This window comes from Leuresthes tenuis, unplaced genomic scaffold, assembly GCF_036924035.1.
Source record: "Leuresthes tenuis unplaced genomic scaffold, fLeuTen1.0.hap1 SCAF_15, whole genome shotgun sequence".
NCBI lineage: Eukaryota > Metazoa > Chordata > Actinopteri > Atheriniformes > Atherinopsidae > Leuresthes > Leuresthes tenuis.
This window is the reverse complement of record NW_027325369.1, coordinates 33,700,766-33,714,500: the sequence shown is the minus strand read 5'-3', so window position 1 is coordinate 33,714,500 and position 13,735 is coordinate 33,700,766. Positions and strand designations below refer to the sequence as shown.

The following is a 13,735-nucleotide window of genomic DNA, read 5'->3' as shown; positions in this document are numbered from 1 at the left end:
TTAGCTGAAGCTAACGCTAACAGCTTAGCTAATGAAGATGACGAACACCAACTTCTAAGGAGTTACTGCTGTTCCTTTCTGAAAGATGAACATTATTGTTCCCACATTACTTTGTTAGCTGAAGCTAACGCTAACAGCTTAGCTAATGAAGATGACGTACACCAACTTCTAAGGAGTTACTGCTGTTCCTTTCTGAAAGATGAACATTATTGTTCCCACATTACTTTGTTAGCTAAAGCTAACGCTAACAGCTTAGCAAATGAAGATGACATACACCAACTTCTAAGGAGTTACTGCTGTTCCTTTCTGAAAGATGAACATTATTGTTCCCACATTACTTTGTTAGCTGAAGCTAACGCTAACAGCTTAGCTAATGAAGATGACGAACACCAACTTCTAAGGAGTTATTGCTGTTCCTTTCTGAAAGATGAACATTATTGTTCCCACATTACTTTGTTAGCTGAAGCTAACGCTAACAGCTTAGCTAATGAAGATGACGTACACCAACTTCTAAGGAGTTCCTGCTGTTCCTTTCTGAAAGATGAACATTATTGTTCCCACATTACTTTGTTAGCTGAAGCTAACGCTAACAGCTTAGCTAATGAAGATGACGAACACCAACTTCTAAGGAGTTACTGCTGTTCCTTTCTGAAAGATGAACATTATTGTTCCCACATTACTTTGTTAGCTGAAGCTAACGCTAACAGCTTAGCTAATGAAGATGACGTACACCAACTTCTAAGGAGTTACTGCTGTTCCTTTCTGAAAGATGAACATTATTGTTCCCACATTACTTTGTTAGCTGAAGCTAACGCTAACAGCTTAGCTAATGAAGATGACGTACACCAACTTCTAAGGAGTTACTGCTGTTCCTTTCTGAAAGATGAACATTATTGTTCCCACATTACTTTGGTAGCTGAAGCTAACGCTAACAGCTTAGCTAATGAAGATGACACCAACTTCTAAGGAGTTACAGCTGTTCCTTTCTGAAAGATGAACATTATTGTTCCCACATTACTTTGTTAGCTGAAGCTAACGCTAACAGCTTAGCTAATGAAGATGACGTGCACCAACTTCTAAGGAGTTACTGCTGCTCCTTCCTGAAAGATGAACATGATTGTTCCCACATTACTTTGTTAGCTGAAGCTTTCTAGCTGAACGGTTCCGTTCTGTAACTCAGACAACCTGCAGTTGTGTGGATAAGGTTCAAACAATCAAACATTTATGTCTTTTAGCCCCGAGACATTATTTCCATGCTGAATCTGCCGTTATTTTTGCTGCTCTGAATATGAACTCAGCTCATTCAGAGGAGCGCAGCACAAACAGGAAGCTGGCTTTGTCCCACCCCCTCAGTTATCTGGGATGTGTCCTTATGCAACACTTCCAGACTTGTTCCACTTCTGCTGAGTCACCACGAGGTAAGCATAGCTGCCACACTGTCACTTTTTTGCTGTGTTGTGTTCAGTTAAAACTGCTTTATGATGTTCTAACAGGAAAGAATTGAACTGGTTTGACTGCTGGTTTAAACACTGGATCTAAACTCACTTTTAATGCTTTATACTCTTTAAATAATACAATATGACGGCTTTAATGTGAGTTTTGAGCATCAGAAGCTGCAGGTTAAAGTGCTTCTCCCCTTCCTGTGGTTCAGTTGTGGATCAGCAAAGATGGCCCAGCTGATGGAGGACCAGGTATTCATGGCTTTCACCACCCACGCTGCCATAGTCATCCTGAAGATGATACTGATGGGGCCCATGACTGCTTACTTCCGTTTCACCAGAGGGGTGAGTAACAGCAGCACGTCCAGCCTTCAGATCCACAGGACCCCTGTTGGTCTGAGAGGAAGGAGGAGGACCTGAGGTGTGTGGACAGCAGCTGAAGCAAAGTCTCTCCTTTTTAGTCTTTTGCCAATGAGGAAGATGTTGCCAGAAAGTCTGCAGAGGAGAAGAAGAAGCTGCTGAGAGCTCATCCAGATGTGGAGCGAGTTCGAAGGTGAGACGATGTGTTAAAAAAACAGACGTTTGATACATTTTCTGCAGGATTTATGGCATCCACCACATTCTTCACGGATGCAGCAAACCTTCTAATCTGCACTTCAGCCGGCGTCTGAACAGGCGGCTTAAAGAAATGTTCCCCAGCAGGAATGCTGCGAGAAAGGTTTTATCTCCTCAGTAAAACTGCAGATTCTTATCAGCTCTCTGAGGCAGAGGGCAGCTGGACTGGTTTCCCCTCCGACTGCTCAGAGGTTCAGGTGTTTTAACGCCCCCCCCTTTAATGTGAGTGTTACAGCCTTCTGTGTCCAGATAAGAGTCTTTTTGTACAGAAACTCCTGTTTTTCCTCAAGTTCAACTTAAATCAGTTCATCTGTTTCAACCACTTTGTTTAACAAAGTCCAAAGAAACGATTTTCAGAGTCTTCACAGAACCAAAAGTTCTGTTGGAAGCCATATATCAGCTGTTATATATACATATAACATGTATATTGCATATATCAGCAGTAAAAAGTTGATGAGTTTTAACCTTTATTTAAGAACCAAAAGTAGAATCTGAAGCAGAAACACTCAGTGAAAGCTGTTCTGGAGCCAAAGAAAGACAGAAAGTTTATAGAATCTACAGCTACAGCTTCTGGAGCTTCTCCAACCAGCAGGTTACCTGCTGACAGGTGAGGGTGTCAGGATTGGGTATAAAAGCAGCTTCCACCAAAGGTTCAGCCTCTCCAACAAGGATGGGTCGTGGCTCACCGCTTTGGGCCAAACTCCATCAGAGAATCATCAATAAGTTCAGGAAATATTCCTCAGAGTCAGACTGGAAAGAACTTTGGTCTTTCAGCATCTACAGAGCAGAATATTGGGAACAGATTCAGGGAGTCTGGGGAAACCTCAGTGTGGAAAGGCCAAGGTCAGAAAGCCCTGCTGGATGAGCTCGGAGCCCTCAGGCAGCACTGCAGGAGAAACCGTCAGGCCACCATGATCCATACAGCCACATGGGCTCAGGAGGAGCTGGGAAAAGCATTTCCACTCAACACAGTCCACGGCTGCATCCAGAAATGTGAGCTGAAGCTGCATCACACCAGGAGGAAGCCATATATCAGCTCTGAGCAGAACCACGGCCCAGTTCTCTGGACTCCAGCTCATCTCAGAGGGACAGAAAGACAGTGGACACGTGTTCTGTGGGCAGATGAGTCCACGTTTCAGCTGCTTCTGGGAAAAACTGCTGAGAAAGAGCATCCAGCTGTTCTCAGAGGAAGGTTTAAAGCAGCGTCTGTGATGGTCTGGGGCTGCAGCAGAGTCCAGGGCATGGAGGGCGTTTCTGAGCATGTTTCAGTTGATAAAAACCATAAATCTTAGGTTCATTTCCTTGGTAACAGGTGCTTTCTGTCTCTCTGATATAAACGTCTGCACACCTCGGTGCCCTGAAGCTGCTCAGCTTGTGTTGGATGCTTCCACCTCAGGCTGAACCGGTCTCACAGAACCACTTTCATGCTCTAAAGAAAACGCTTGCCCAGAGCTCTTGGTCCGATAAGCAGCTGGAGTCAGAACCACAGAGTTTCGTGGCTGTAACTGTGGATTTTCTGGTTCCTCCGGTGCTGCAGATGACGGGTTCAGCTGGTCACATGACGTGTTTTTCCCCCTCAGGTGTCACCGTAACGACCTGGAGAACATCGTTCCCTTCGTGATGGTCGGCCTGCTTTACGCTCTGACCGGACCGGAGCTTTCCGCCGCCCTCCTTCACTTCCGGGTCTTCACCGCCTCCCGCCTCTTCCACACCGTGGCGTACGTGGGAAAGCTGCCTCAGCCCAGCAGGGCGCTGTCCTACCTGGGGGGCATGCTGGCCACCCTCTCCATGGCGTACAACGTGCTCAGCTCAGTCCTCATCCTGTAGAGGCTGTTTTCTGCTGTCTGTGTGTGAACCCTGTTAATAAACTGATCATTGCTTCAGGCTGTCTGTGATGCTCTGTGTGGTCGGGATGTCGCTGTCTGTGATGCTCTGTGTGGTCGGGATGTCGCTGTCTGTGATGCTCTGTGTGGTCGGGATGTCGCTGTCTGTGATGCTCTGTGTGGTCGGGATGTCGCTGTCTGTGATGCTCTGTGTGGTCGGGATGTCGCTGTCTGTGATGCTCTGTGTGGTCGGGATGTTGCTGTCTGTGATGCTCTGTGTGGTCGGGATGTCGCTGTCTGTGATGCTCTGTGTGGTCGGGATGTCGCTGTCTGTGATGCTCTGTGTGGTCGGGATGTCGCTGTCTGTGATGCTCCTCTGTGTGGTCGGGATGTCGCTGTCTGTGATGCTCTGTGTGGTCGGGATGTCGCTGTCTGTGAATGAAAAGGTGCAGCAGCGGCTGAAATTCCAGTCGGTCGTGTTTGGCTGGACTTTGGCCTGCTTTGTGCTGCTCACAGACTGTTTCAGAGAGTAAACCCTGAACTGTGCACACACTGCTTATTTAAAGGCCGTTTGACTTGATATGAAATGATTAACCGAGTTTAACCGGTTTCATGTTGGGAGCTGAAGTGCTCTGTGGCGGTCACTCATCATCTGAACTTCCTCTGAAATGTGGGTTCGGGGAGCGTTGATTCTCCTCTGATGAGAACATTTTCACAGCTTCTCTAATGTAGCGGCAGCGAGGAATTATCCACTTTACATCCTGCTCAGTGGAGGTTTCTGCAGGAATACGATGAATGAAAAATTAATCACCTGCTCTGCAGTTTGCAGTTTCTCTCAGGAAGTGCAGTCGCTGTCAGGTGGGACGTGCACCAACGTGCACAGAAGGTGCACAGAAGGTGCTGCTGCTGTAGCCTGAAAAAAGGGGAAATCTCCATCTTTTTCCTTCCTGGCTCTTTTGGATTTGGCTCAAAATCTATTAAATATCACAAAGAATGTTTCAAATGTCTTTATGAAGACAGAAAGTCACTGTTTTAGTGTAATTCTACATATTTCCACAGTGTCTACAGCATTTATGTCCCATGTGTGATGACATTTCTATGCTCAGCTTCTAACTTTCTCATGGAGCTTTCCCTCAGGTTGGGAGCCATGTGGCTGTGCTTCATCCTAAATGATTGGCATCAGAATAAAGATCAGCACCTTTCATTTAAATTGTTGGTATCATTATCAGTTCAACAATCCTATCTTAAAGCGTGCATATTGTGCAAAACTCCTTCTTCCTGCTCCTGGGAGCAGATATCAGGGCGTCTGAGGTCACCAGCAGGTGTAAAACTCCTTCTTCCTGTTCCTGGGAGCATATATCAGGGCGTCTGAAGTGTAAAACTCCTTTCTACATTTCTACACAGGCACTCTACTGGGACCACTTCATCCACACGCCCCCCTGCAGCACAGCTTATTCACTCCGTGCTCTGTGACAGTCGGCTAACTTCACACAGAGTTTGCTGCTGATAGCTTTGTGCAACATGGCAGGATATTTATCAGATTTTGAGTAAGATGGACGTTCTTACCGGAGTGAATGAGCTGTGCTGCAGGGGGGCGTGTGGATGAAGTGGTCCCAGTAGAGTGCCTGTGTAGAAATCCCTCCGTTAGCTCTCCTATAGCTGCAAGTAGCCACATAACAGCAGCTATGAGCTAACAGAGCTATGAGCTAACAGCAGCTATGAGCTAACAGCAGCTATGAGCTAACAGCAGCTATGAGCTAACAGCAGCTATGAGCTAACAGAGCTATGAGCTAACAGCAGCTATGAGCTAACAGCAGCTTTGAGCTAACAGAGCTATGAGCTAACAGCAGCTATGAGCTAACAGCAGCTATGAGCTAACAGAGCTAACAGCTAACAGAGCTATAGCACACGTTCATTCATTCATTCTTCTTAAAGTATTGGTGAAATAAAGGCAGATAATGCCTTATTTAGAGGCTGCATCCTCTAAGCCCCGTTCAGTCCGTTATATGGATCTCCAGTTATCTAAATATCTTCCGAAGGACGCCGACTTTCACCAAACTGTTCTCAGTGAGTAGATGAACGTATTTCATGCCAGAAATAAGGTTTAAAAACACCGGAGTTCCCCTTTAAGTTGACCAGACGTCCCTGATTTCCGGGGACAGTCCCTGTTTTGGATGACCTGTCCCCGAAAACGTCCCCGATTTTGACACTGAATGGGGGGGGAAATGCTCGCAGAGTCAAAGTAACTCCAGTTATTACAGCAGCCATTTAACGCATCGCCAGAGACGTTATATAAAGTATAAAAGCAGCAACAACCACAATCTAAAAGGAAAGAAAAGGAGGCCAGCGGCCGCGATAAATGGTATGTTTTATTAACTTATTTATTTAGTGTGAACTGCCCCCCCCAGGAATCTGGTCACCTTTGGTTACATTAACTTCTCCAGGGTGTCGACTGTGTGTTTGTGAAAGAGAGCGTGGGTTAGGGTCAGGGGGGACTCATGCAAGCCTGGTGAGCACCAGCAGAAACCTCTGACCCCAGAGAACCGCTGCAGAACTCCTGGGCCCGGTTCAGAGAGTTAGGCCTGGTGTGAGGAGTCCTGGTGCTCCACCCTCCCCCAGTTCCTGCTGCTTCTGACTATCTGCATCCAGCCTCGAGCTTCCTGCTATCTGCTGTCAGGCTGCAGCCGTGGTTTTGTGATCTTTTGTCAGTAAAGTTAGAAAGACTTTGTTCCAGAAGAGTTCTGTTATATATTTTCCTTTATCAGTAAAAACAGACAAAACATCTTTATAGAACTGAAGCGATAAGGAACTCTGACCATCAGTACAGTTAGTTTTCACATTAAAACTTCATTTACCCGTCAAACCCTTCGTGATTACAGGGAAACTCAATTATTAGCCCGGCTCTCTCAGTTGGTCAGCATCGGGGGGATTTAGGCAACAATAAATAACTTATTGATCTGATTGAGCTGAAACACGGGAGCCTTCAGAAGCCCCGAGCCATACGGATGTAATTGAGCCGGCCAGCCACATTCATCTTGATTATGGTCCATTTGGTCCTGTAAGGAACAGGTAAGTACAGGCGATTCATCAAAGTCACAGGCTGGAATCCATGAAACGGACTCTGTTGCAGCACAGCTTCAGCCGAGGCTTCCTGCATGAAACTGGATTTATGAATCTGCTCATTCAGAATCAGATGTCTTCAGCCACAACATTAAAACCACCGTCAGGCCCTCCCCCGTTCTAATGAGCCCCAGAAAAACTGCTGCTGAGGCTTCAGGGCTGAAAACACAGGAAGAGTTGGGAAGTCCTTACAGAATCTTCTACTTCATGACAGAACATGATGAAATGAGCCATTAAAACACATTTTCAAGCTTAAACTCCTGCTCAGCTCAGCCGGAGTAATCACCTCAGCCAAGCCCCGAGCAGAATAAATAAATTACAACACAGAAGCCTGTTGGAGATACTGACCCTTTAATGTTAGCAGATAAAATATGGACCCAGGAATTAAACTATACCGACTCCATTATTACTAAACTTAATGTTCTCATTGAATTCTCTCCCTGCCTTTGGGCAGGTCACCACACAGTCCAACAGGGAGGTCCGAGGTGCTCCCCAGATACCGATCTCATGGACCCCAACTGTCCCGGGAGCAGACCCTCCGGGAACCCCCCCCAGAATGAGGAGGTTCCACTCATTATGAGAGGAGTGGGTGTAATATTACAGCTGATTCTAAACCCTGAGATGTAATATTACAGCCGATTCTAAACCCTGAGATGTAATATTACAGCTGATTCTAAACCCTGAGATGTAATATTACAGCTGATTCTAAACCCTGAGATGTAATATTACAGCCGATTCTAAACCCTGAGATGTAATATTACAGCCGATTCTAAACCCTGAGATGTAATATTACAGCCGATTCTAAACCCCGAGATGTAATATTACAGCCGATTCTAAACCCCGAGATGTAATATTACAGCTGATTCTAAACCCTGAGATGTAATATTACAGCTGATTCTAAACCTAAACCCTGAGATGTAATATTACAGCAGATTCTAAACCCTGAGATGTAATATTACAGCTGATTCTAAACCCTGAGATGTAATATTACAGCTGATTCTAAACCCTGAGATGTAATATTACAGCCGATTCTAAACCCTGAGATGTAATATTACAGCCGATTCTAAACCTAAACCCTGAGATGTAATATTACAGCTGATTCTAAACCCTGAGATGTAATATTACAGCTGATTCTAAACCCTGAGATGTAATATTACAGCCGATTCTAAACCCTGAGATGTAATATTACAGCCGATTCTAAACCCTGAGATGTAATATTACAGCTGATTCTAAACCCCGAGATGTAATATTACAGCTGATTCTAAACCCTGAGATGTAATATTACAGCCGATTCTAAACCCTGAGATGTAATATTACAGCTGATTCTAAACCCTGAGATGTAATATTACAGCTGATTCTAAACCCTGAGATGTAATATTACAGCCGATTCTAAACCCCGAGATGTAATATTACAGCCGATTCTAAACCCTGAGATGTAATATTACAGCTGATTCTAAACCCCGAGATGTAATATTACAGCTGATTCTAAACCCTGAGATGTAATATTACAGCTGATTCTAAACCCTGAGATGTAATATTACAGCTGATTCTAAACCCTGAGATGTAATATTACAGCTGATTCTAAACCTAAACCCTGAGATGTAATATTACAGCTGATTCTAAACCCTGAGATGTAATATTACAGCTGATTCTAAACCCTGAGATGTAATATTACAGCTGATTCTAAACCCTGAGATGTAATATTACAGCCGATTCTAAACCCCGAGATGTAATATTACAGCCGATTCTAAACCCTGAGATGTAATATTACAGCTGATTCTAAACCCTGAGATGTAATATTACAGCCGATTCTAAACCCCGAGATGTAATATTACAGCCGATTCTAAACCCCGAGATGTAATATTACAGCCGATTCTAAACCCTGAGATGTAATATTACAGCCGATTCTAAACCCCGAGATGTAATATTACAGCCGATTCTAAACCCCGAGATGTAATATTACAGCCGATTCTAAACCCCGAGGTGTAATATTACAGCTGATTCTAAACCCCGAGATGTAATATTACAGCTGATTCTAAACCCTGAGATGTAATATTACAGCTGATTCTAAACCCTGAGATGTAATATTACAGCTGATTCTAAACCCTGAGATGTAATATTACAGCAGATTCTAAACCCTGAGATGTAATATTACAGCTGATTCTAAACCCTGAGATGTAATATTACAGCTGATTCTAAACCCTGAGATGTAATATTACAGCTGATTCTAAACCCTGAGATGTAATATTACAGCTGATTCTAAACCCTGAGATGTAATATTACAGCTGATTCTAAACCCCGAGATGTAATATTACAGCTGATTCTAAACCCTGAGATGTAATATTACAGCTGATTCTAAACCCTGAGATGTAATATTACAGCTGATTCTAAACCCTGAGATGTAATATTACAGCTGATTCTAAACCCTGAGATGTAATATTACAGCTGATTCTAAACCCTGAGATGTAATATTACAGCTGATTCTAAACCCTGAGATGTAATATTACAGCTGATTCTAAACCCCGAGATGTAATATTACAGCTGATTCTAAACCCTGAGATGTAATATTACAGCTGATTCTAAACCCTGAGATGTAATATTACAGCTGATTCTAAACCCTGAGATGTAATATTACAGCTGATTCTAAACCTAAACCCTGAGATGTAATATTACAGCTGATTCTAAACCCTGAGATGTAATATTACAGCCGATTCTAAACCCTGAGATGTAATATTACAGCCGATTCTAAACCCTGAGATGTAATATTACAGCCGATTCTAAACCCTGAGATGTAATATTACAGCCGATTCTAAACCCTGAGATGTAATATTACAGCTGATTCTAAACCCTGAGATGTAATATTACAGCTGATTCTAAACCCTGAGATGTAATATTACAGCCGATTCTAAACCCTGAGATGTAATATTACAGCTGATTCTAAACCCTGAGATGTAATATTACAGCCGATTCTAAACCCTGAGATGTAATATTACAGCCGATTCTAAACCCTGACTGATCCACAGCAGCAGTGTTCTGGTTCCAACCTGCTGGTTCTGAGATGGAAAAGGTAAAACCCCATAACATCAAAGAGTTTCTCCCTCACATCTGGAGTGGAAAACATTCCACTAAGTAAGATGGCTTCTGCGAATAAAGCGTCGCTCCTTCTTCTGCATCAGTCCAGAAAGGATGAACGGGCCTCTGCAGTTCCTCTGAAGCTGTGAAAGGTCCAAAGATCAGATCTGTGGAGGTACATCCTGCTCAAACAATTACCCACAGGTGGGGGGGCAGAAACTAACCAATGAGGGCAGTTACCCATGAGTCTGGAGCCGATTTCAGAGCCAGAAAGGCTCAACCAGCAAAGATTTAAAGGGTTCCCTGCATAAAAGATGCTTGAGGTTTATAAAGAAGGAAACATCTTTGATGAAGATTAAACCTCATGAACCAACAGAGATGTGTCGGCAGCTGCAGTTGGAACTGGGTCAGACTGATGACATCACTCAGAAACATCTGCAATCACACATGAAACAGGGTTGTGTCAGTTACACCTGCACAGAGAATCTGAAGAAAAGACCGAGCCTGCGCTGCAGCAGGCTGCTGCCACCAGGGCGGCGCTGTTACTACACTGTTGGATCATTTAAACCGGAGCAGGGGCTCTCACTTCTACCTCTGGAGTGTTTCTGGATGCAGAGCTTCTTCATGTGAACCGTTGCCATGTAAATAAAACTCAGAACTGATAATATCTTTAATTTCATGCTCATTTGTCAACATGGACTCCAAACCGAACGTTACCTGATTTCCTGTAACAGCATATGAAATAGAAGCCTGTCTTGAAGAGAAAAGCTTGGATGAGCTGTAATTTTCTCCGTTTGAATCCAGGTAAAACCATAAAAAGCTCCGACAGGCACCATCCAACCACTCAGTGTCTCTGGATGAAGCTCCTTTGGCTCCTGGTTCCACTGAGAGGAACCTTGGACTCATCTTTGACCTGCACTGGTCTTTAAAGTTGAGTTGCTAACGTGTCTGACTGCATTCTCATGGTTTCTTGCTGCTCTTGGAGACTTTCTGGGTATAAAACCGGAGCATCCATCCAGTCCAAAGTCAGGGTGACCCTTTTCAGAGAGGAGGTTCTCTGAGGAGTCTGCTGAGGGAGCGCCTTCCACCCCCAGGGAACCACTGACCCTGAAGCTCTGCCTCATCGCAGTACTGAAACCGCACTGGTTAAAGTTAAAGCCTCTGATCCGGTTCTGTCGGACCTCAGAGTCGATGTTTTCCTACAAAGACTTGAACACATCATCTGGGTCACGGGTACTGCTTTAAGTCCTATTTATCTGACAGATTCCAGTTGTTTCATGTAAATAACGCCTCGTCCACCCTAACTGAATGACACACATTATGCTGATGACACTCAGCTCTATTTATCAGGGACACCTGAGGTCAGTAACCAGTGAAGTTACAAATCAGGCCAGTTTTCTACTGAGGTAAATGTCTTCGGCCTAAAAACCTTCAGAATGATCCAAACATGGATTATTACCTCCAGCCCCCCAGAGAGGACCAGCATCATCTGTTAATTCACATATTAAACACCTTTAGAGCACCTTTCATCTCCAGAATATTTCTAAGTCTAGTTCATAAATCCATCACATCCAGGCTAAACCACCATCAGGCCTTTTATCTGGGCGTATAATTCATTCCTTGAGCTGATCCAAAGTGCTGCAGCCAGAGAACTGATCACACTTTCCCTGCATCAGCCTCACCACATTAGCTCCCTGTGAAGTGTAAAAAAGAATTGGAAATACCTCAGTGCCTGTAACAGCCAAGCTCCAGCCTTTTCCCAAAGATCTCCCCATCACCCCACAGGAACTGCGTGTTCCCAGAATCTCTCAGACTGGATTGGGATTCAGAACATTCAGTTTTTGTTTGGAAGCAGCTCTGAGTTTGAGCTCAGGGCTCAGAACCCGTCTTTAAAGGCGACATATTCCATCTTTTTATGCCCTTTTTAACAATTTGACACAATTTTCTGAGGTCTTACTGAGATGGATGAGACAAGGTCAAGGTTGGTATTTTGGATACATTAACCTCATTAAACAATTGTACTTTTAGACCCACATCTTCATAAGAAACATGCCGATAATGTAATTAATGTAATTACGGGTCCCCAGGATGGGGGCCGCGGTGACAGATGTGTTACCTGTGAAAGCAGAGTAATGAAGACACGATGCGTCTCCGTTTCTCTCCAGAATGTGTCTGAGTCCGACTTATTTTACACAGAATCAAGCTCTGTAAACTCTAAACATGAGTCTTCACAGCACAATTCAGTTGGTTCTATGTTCACATCACTTACATTCAACTATTCACACAGTGAAATATGTTCTTCTTACGCCATTCCAGTCTCTAATCATTACATTTCCTTTCATACACAGTTATATCCAATAAACAGTATCAGTAAATACATCATGTTAGTCTCATTCGGTAAATTACTGGTAGAAATCCCTCAGTGTACCATGAAATCCAGCATCTAAGGTGCATCTGTTAGCTGTACAGAACCGCTCTGAGCTACATGTGCTAATCAGCTCACTTCTAAATATACTGTAAGTGTTCACATCTCAACAAAACACTTTAACAGGAAACATACAAAAATAAACCGTGGTTTCAACGTGTATAAAGCTCTCATTAACAGGCTCCTGACCTAAACGAGCTTGGCTCGTAATGGCGGCTGCGCGGGAAATTTCTCCCGTTTTTCCCATAAATAACTCAGACAAACCGCCTCCAACTCTCTTATTTACAGTATGGTGGATAAAAGGTGACCACATTAAACAACCTTTTACCGGTTCACACACCATTAACTGACCTGTAACAGCAGGTGAAGACACGATGCGGGCCAGGGTGTGAGGGAGGGAGAAGCGGAAGGTGTCGCTCCGTTACCGTTCCCCCGAACACCTGCAGCGACCACAAACATTCCGCCCCGCTGCTTTTCAGAATCAACAGACCCCCTTTCGTATGGTTCTCTATTTTAAATTAAACAAAAATAAATATCTATATTTATGAAAAGTGTCCCATAAACACAAATGTTTTACAAGAAATAAAATTAATTTTATTTTCATTTTATCATTATTATTATCATTATCATTATCATTATCATTATTATTATTATTATTATTATTATTATTATATTAAGTGTTTATTTTATTATTTATTTTATTTTATTTTATTAACCACATAATGCTAACACAGCGAGAGTGAGGAGAGGACCGGTGTTGTGTTGGAAACACACCTTAAACACAGCTGCAGGTTGTCTGAGTTACAGAACGGAACCGTTCAGCTAGAAAGCTTCAGCTAACAAAGTAATGTGGGAACAATAATGTTCATCTTTCAGAAAGGAGCAGCAGGAACTCCTTAGAAGTTGGTGTACGTTCATTAGCTAAGCTGTTAGCGTTAGCTGCTGCTAAAGGAAGAAATAAATCAGTAAATAAACCATGAGGAGTTATTTCATTAGCTAAGCTGTTAGCGTTAGCTGCTGCTAAAGGAAGAAATAAATCAGTAAATAAACCATGAGGAGTTATTTCATTAGCTAAGCTGTTAGCGTTAGCTGCTGCTAAAGGAAGAAATAAATCAGTAAATAAACCATGAGGAGTTATTTCATTAGCTAAGCTGTTAGCGTTAGCTGCTGCTAAAGGAAGAAATAAATCAGTAAATAAACCATGAGGAGTTATTTCATTAGCTAAGCTGTTAGCGTTAGCT

At 43.4% G+C, this 13,735-nt stretch overlaps 1 protein-coding gene across 1 annotated transcript; it reads left to right on the top strand.

Annotated features, from left to right (window-relative positions):
* The first annotated feature begins 1,353 nt into the window (after nucleotides 1-1,353).
* LOC140270530 (microsomal glutathione S-transferase 1-like) lies at nucleotides 1,354-3,902 on the top strand. Its single transcript, XM_072365700.1, has 4 exons — nucleotides 1,354-1,418; nucleotides 1,652-1,784; nucleotides 1,901-1,992; nucleotides 3,635-3,902. Exons 2-4 carry the CDS (start codon nucleotides 1,668-1,670, stop codon nucleotides 3,879-3,881), a joined length of 456 nt encoding a protein of 151 aa, XP_072221801.1. The 5' UTR covers nucleotides 1,354-1,418; nucleotides 1,652-1,667; the 3' UTR covers nucleotides 3,882-3,902.
* The last annotated feature ends 9,833 nt before the right edge of the window (nucleotides 3,903-13,735 follow it).

Coding starts and splice junctions, on each gene's coding strand:
- LOC140270530 (XM_072365700.1), top strand. CDS start 1,668: ATGGCCCAGCTGATGGAGGACCAGGTATTCATGGCTTTCACCACCCAC. Junction 1,785..1,900: donor ACTTCCGTTTCACCAGAGGG/GTGAGTAACAGC, acceptor TCTCCTTTTTAG/TCTTTTGCCAATGAGGAAGA. Junction 1,993..3,634: donor GATGTGGAGCGAGTTCGAAG/GTGAGACGATGT, acceptor TTTCCCCCTCAG/GTGTCACCGTAACGACCTGG.